The 6600-nt window shown below is 41.7% G+C and overlaps 1 protein-coding gene across 1 annotated transcript; it reads left to right on the plus strand.

The window, feature by feature from the left end:
* Positions 1 to 405: 405 nt before the first annotated feature.
* LOC131995628 (uncharacterized) lies at positions 406 to 3572 on the plus strand. The gene is made up of 2 exons (XM_059364418.1): positions 406 to 1609; positions 1729 to 3572. The coding sequence occupies exons 1-2, from the start codon at positions 406 to 408 to the stop codon at positions 3570 to 3572; spliced, it is 3048 nt and encodes a 1015-aa protein (XP_059220401.1).
* Positions 3573 to 6600: the final 3028 nt, after the last annotated feature.

Consider the following 6600-nt stretch of genomic DNA (forward strand, 5'->3'; position numbering starts at 1 on the left):
ATAAAGATGGCGTATCAAAGCACTACCCAAACCGTAATTTTTATGTTTTCCGTTTTTGTATAGCTAATGTCTTCTTTCACATTCCATTGAGTAGAGCCGAAAAAATACCCCACACATCACATCCCGCTTTACAATCCTCTCATGTATATCGAATTGTTAAGAGTTTTGCGTTAAATATTGTGTTGTGCGTTCTTGAATGCCAGATTTTTTTTTTTGCGTGTGAAGTTGTCATTGTTGGCCAGTGTCTCAGGAAGGATATTGGTGTTTTCCATTGTTGTCTAGCGGCAAGTTATGGGCATTGAGACCCGAACACAGGCTGAAAATAGAAAGAGGAATAGGCCTGAGACATTTGATTTAAATAGGTCATTACAAGTACAGGAAAAGAGATCGAAACAGAGAACCGAGATGAGTGTAGCGCCTGGTAATGTTGACAGAGCTGGCCAAATTACGGACATGTCTCAGACGATAAATGCGCCACCGTCAGGAACCAATTCAGAGGCCGGATCTCAGGTACAAGCTGCGATGGCACAACAGCCGACAACGTCCCAGAGTCGAAGTCAGATACAGGGTGAGGCAGGAGGTTATCAACGGGCTGTTGAGAATCGATTTCAGTCGGTTCAGTCAGAGATGAGTGACATAAGGAAAGCTATTGGCGATTTGTCCAAAGCGGTCACTCAGTTGTCCCAGATAGCTTTGAATCAGGGTAGAGGCGAGAATACACCTGTGAGCACCCCGGCTATGGCACCAGGACATCCACTTAATTCCGAGAGAGCAGGGGATAAACCCACGGAACAAAATACCGTACCTGAGGCACCTGAAATTCAGAGAAGGGAAAATAATGTCATTCGAATCAATAAATTAGGATTGATGTTTGATGGAACCACTAATGGCTTAGCAGTTGAGGAATTTGTCTATAGGCTAGAGTACTTTCAATGGCAGTACAGAATTCCATGGGCCGAAGTTATTCGAGATTTTCCCCTTTTGATGACTGGTCGTGCTGAGTCATGGTATTGGCTGTTTCAAAAGACACACAGGTTTCATAATTGGGACGATTTGAAGCATAGCTTACTTAGCCAATACCAATCCTCTCGTTCTAATTTTGAGATTTTGACCGATTTAGCCCAACGTAAACAAGACATGAATGAATCAATCGATACTTTTTTCCATGTCATGGGGCAAATCAGGGCCAAATTAGTGCAGCCCATATCTGAGTTCGACATGATAAAGATCATGAAGAAGAATGTGAGGGAAAGTATTGGCAGGATCGTTTACCCAATACAGGTCTCATCTGTCGAACAGCTCAGAATGGAATGCAATGAGGCGGAGAAGAATTTCCCCAGACGCGATAACAGGAATGTACAACCTTCTATGCGTCCCACTAGACATGTCAATGATATTTACATGGATATAACTGAGACGGGGTCTGAGGATGATTATGACGAGCCCAGGGTGCAGGAGGTGGCTGCCGTCCATTATGAAAGGAATTCCAGGGCACCTATGACATGTTGGAACTGTCGCCAACAAGGACACTCTTTTCGAGATTGTGAAGAGGCGGTTAGGACCTTGTTCTGTTATAAGTGTGGTAACCCTGGTACGACAACACCAAGGTGTAATGTTTGCCAGCAGGGAAACAGGAACAAGGGCGTGGAAAATTCAGGGGGACCACGTCCGTTAGAGAACCCCTTCAGAAAGTGATTGGGGAGAAATCTAACCCTTCATATAAAATAGATATTACTAAGAGAGTGTTAACGTCGAATAAGAAGATTGTCCGTCCTGATACTAGACATTATGTACCTATAGAGATAAGGCAAGAAAATTATGATAGAGTAAGAGAAAGAATATTTGGAGAAAGCGATAATAAAGATGAGACAATCAAAATTATACCCAAGGTACGGCAAAAGTTTAAGAAAAAGAGAAAGGAGATGAAAATTTTGCTGGAAGCCATTTGTAGAGCGAGTGACCAATCAGATCCTAGAGTATATGCCGAAGTCAAATTGCAAGATATTAATGTAAGAGGATTGCTAGATACTGGAGCCTCAGTGAGTATTCTAGGAAAAGGTTGTAGGGAATTGATGGACAAATTGGAAATGTCGTTTAGACCAATATTTTCCCAAGCGAAAACCGCTGGAGGCCAGGTCCATACAATTTTAGGCAAGGTTCAGCTAGGAATACAGTACAAAGATCAGATTAAAGGGATGGATTTTTATTTATGCCCTGATCTAGAGCAACAATTGTACCTTGGAATAGATTTTTGGAGATTGTTTGGATTGGCTCCTGATATCATTGATGTTAATGAATGCAATATTGAGAAGATAGTTAAAGATATGGTAGATGAAGATGAGAAATATAAATTGAACCCGCATGAATTGACTCCAATACAGCTAGAGAAATTGCAGAAAGCGATTCAAAGCTTTGATACTTTTGAAGATAAAGGTTTAGGCAAAACTCATTTAGAAAGACATACGATCACCTTAGTTGATGGCGCGGTTCCCGTAAAGGACCGTCACTATCCGATCTCACCAGCAGTACAGGCCATAGTATACGAGGAGATTGATAACATGCTCAGGCTAGGGGTGATAGAAGAGAGTGAAAGTCCTTGGAGCAACAGAACTACGGTCGTTAGGAAGCCAGGGAAGAACCGATTCTGCCTAGATGCCCGAAAATTGAACAAATTGACGGTGAAGGACGCGTACCCGCTCCAAAATATAGACGGCATCTTGAGCAGAATCGATGAAACTTACTACATAAGCAGTGTGGACTTGAAATTTGCCTTTTGGCAGATCGAACTCGATGCCGAAAGCAAGGCTTACACCGCATTTACAGTGCCAGGGCGTCCCCTGTATCAATTTAGGGTGATGCCATTCGGTCTCTGTAATGCGGCACAACGCTTATGCAGGTTGATGGACCGTGTAGTACCTCAGCACCTGAAGGAGAATGTGTTCATCTACTTGGATGATTTGTTGGTGATTTCCAGCGACTTTGATGAACACATCCGATTGTTAGAGGAAGTTGCGAAATGCCTGAGGGATGCCAACCTTACGATCGGCTTGAAAAAGTCGCAGTTTTGCTTTCGCGAATTGAAGTACTTGGGGTTCATCATCGGCGACGGTAAATTAAAGACTGATCCGGATAAAATTAAGGCCATTCGAGAGATAAAGGTACCCCGAAACCCACGGGAAGTTAGAAGCTTCCTGGGAACCGCTGGGTGGTACAGGCGCTTTATTAAAGACTTTGCCTCAATTTCGGCCCCACTCACGGATACATTGAAGAAGGCGAAGAAGTTTGGGATGACAAATGAGGCTATACAATCATTTGAGGGTCTTAAGCGAGCCTTAACCTCGGCGCCTGTACTACGCCACGCTGATTTCTCGAAGCGGTTCTTCATACAGTGTGATGCCAGTGAGTATGGGATAGGAGCGGTGCTGTTCCAGTTGAATGACCGGGGAGAGGAACACCCCATTGCCTTTTATTCACAGAAGATGAATACCTGTCAGCGCAATTATAGTGTGACAGAGAAAGAATGTTTGGCTGCGGTTATGGCGATTAAGAGTTCCGGCCATACGTGGAGATGATGCCTTTTACTGTCATCACAGACCACGCCTCTCTCAAATGGTTAATGTCATTGAAAGATTTAACAGGAAGATTGGCTCGTTGGTCTTTACAATTGCAAGCATTTGATTTTGATATTGAGCACCGCAAAGGATCTGACAATGTTGTCGCCGACATGTTGTCTAGAGCCCCCACCTCCATGGACATTGAGGAGATCACAAGAGACGATTTATTGGATTTCGAGACGAATGAGTTTGAGAGTGAAGAATACTTGGACTTGATCCGGAACATAACAGCTAACCAGGATAGGTTACCCGACCTCAAGGTTGATAAAGGCATGGTATTCAAAAGGACCCTATTTGATCAGGAACTGGAGGAGGAATTCATATGGAAACTTTGGTTGCCAACTAGCCTCACTCATGAAATCATCGAAAAAGCACATAAATCTCTCACTTGCGCTCATGGTGGAGTGGCCAAGACCCTGGAACGGGTTAAACGATTTTTCTATTGGCCTCGGATGACGTTACAAGTTCGACAATATGTGAAGAATTGCCAAAGCTGCCAAGAGGCCAAATCATCTAATCGGAATATGATGCCCGGGATAGGTCAGGAGGTAGTAACTGAAAGACCTTTCCAGAAATTATACATTGACTTTTTGGGAAAATACCCCCGCTCCAAGAGAGGTAATGCCTACATCTTTATTGTTGTGGATCACTTCTCCAAATTTACCCTTCTTAAGGCCATGAAGGGGGCCACAGCCACAAACGTGATAAAATTTCTGATTGAAGAAGTTTTTCACAAATTTGGGGTGCCTGAAGTGATCCACAGCGATAATGGCGTACAATTCATTTCGAAAGCCTTTCAGGAGATGACGAGTGCTTATAAGATCACCCATTTGAGAACTGCGGTATATTCGCCACAATCCAACGCTTCAGAGAGGGTTAATCAATCGGTAATTACGGCGATCAGGACCTATCTGGCTGAAGATCACAGAGACTGGGACGCCTACCTCTCTGAAATTGAATGCGCGTTGAGGACATCAGTGCATTCGGCCACCGGTGTAACGCCTTTCTTCGCACTATTTGGATACCACATGTTTTCAAATGGGGCGGATTACAAGCTAGCCGGTGCCCGGAAAATATCCCCAAGCTGCAATAGGCACACGTAACAAAATGGCGCCCAATATGTCGGCTCGGGAAAAATCGCCATTGTATCAACTCCGGCCTATAAAAGGGCACAGAAGGGGGAAAAACGCCATTAGTTTGTGAAAAAGTGGTGCTGAGCAGGCACGTATCATAGAGTGTCGAAGTAAGTGTTACAAGAAAAAAAGTGAAGGTGTTAATAGGACATAGAATAAAGGTTAACATCCTTTTTTTTTGTGATTAAGGTTATAAGACCGGAAAATAGCGTTGTATGTCAGAAGAATATCCATCTTTGTGTTTTATTGGCAAAATCGCCTAAATAGAAAAGGTAAATTTTGTCTAAAAGTGGGTGATTTTGGGATAAATCAGTGAAATGAAATTTTGTTTTCAGAGGTGCTGGATTGGATTGTGCTACATACCCCTGTGCGTCCATAATAAGGGAAAAGGATCCATATTACTGTGACCGTTAGTGAAATTCACAAGGTAGGATCATTCCTCTTAGTGCATATATAGTACGGTCAACAATTTATTAAGGAAAGTGGAATAAAGGAGTCCGTCTTTCCTGGTGTCCGCCATTACCGACACAATTCAGTGGAGGAACTCCATCTGTCAGCCACTGGCGTCACCACTTTTGGATTTTTAAATAAAGTGGTTGAATCACCAATACAGCGTTGTCCGTGAGAGCAAAAGCTCAGCACCACAACAAAATTGAAATTCCCAAAAGTCTAAGCCTTTTGTTGTTTTAACCATCTGTATTTTGTGGCCATCCACATATATTTATGTTTGGCTCCAGTTATGTGTTTCTCTTGATGAACGCATAGATATCATTTTTTTTTTGTGTGTGTGTTGGGGATTCTGGCTTTTTATGCCCACCAATATATTCGCACACCAACACAAGCGTCGACGTCCAACTATAAGACGATATTTTTAATTTTTGGCCGCATCATACCATCAAGATTGTCTCGCATGCTACATACATTGACGAGACTGCTGCGGCATAATTTTGGCACTTAACAAAACGAACAAGCCACACAACAAAAAGAGCCACAACGATCATTATGACCAATATCATTAGAATTTAAGTTATATATTTATATTCATGTTATTTTTAGGTTCAAATTTAAGTTTCTTTGATTTATTTATTTAATTTATTGATTTACATATTTTTACCCTTTTTTTTAATTTTGATTTTTGTTTTAACATACCTTTTTTTTACACTGAAAGAATTTTGTGATAGGGCCCCCAAAGATTTTTTTTTGGTTTTAAATATACATAATCATTAGTTTCCCTTTTGTGTGAAACAGATTAATACTTACCCTTAGAACTTACCTAAGCGAGCTCCTTTAGGCCAGGTTAGGGGGAATTTTGATTAAAAGGCTTTAGTTTGACTAATTAGTCAGAAATAATTTATTAAGAATTTGAGGGTTCTAAAATCGTTACGTTTCAGGTCGACAAGACCATTCGTTTTACTTATTATCATTTTTATTAAACTTTGATTCCTTGACAAAACAAACTAAGTAAAGATACCAAATAGATTTTAGGAAAATAACGTATACTGGTGTTAGTGTTAGTTTTATATTAATAAATATGTTTATATCTTGAATGTTTAAAACTGAAAGTATGATGCGTTAAAGTTAATTGTTGAGGGGAATGTAAAGTGGTAAGTTAGGTGATGTGGGCGGGTTCGTGGGGTCACATGAATATGATGGAATGTTGACCAAGGTAGGGCGGGCGGCCGGAGGTCATAGGACGATCTCCCAAAACAAATGGAATGTGAAAGTTCAGGTGTAAGTAACGTTTTTTTTGTGTTTGAATGTATATCGTTTTTTTTTATTGTCTACGGGCCTAGGGCGAGGATATAGGGTTGGGACCTCCCCAGAGATGTCGACGAAGCTAGCCGGTGCCCGGA

This window comes from Stomoxys calcitrans, chromosome 1 (assembly GCF_963082655.1).
Source record: "Stomoxys calcitrans chromosome 1, idStoCalc2.1, whole genome shotgun sequence".
Lineage (NCBI taxonomy): Eukaryota > Metazoa > Arthropoda > Insecta > Diptera > Muscidae > Stomoxys > Stomoxys calcitrans.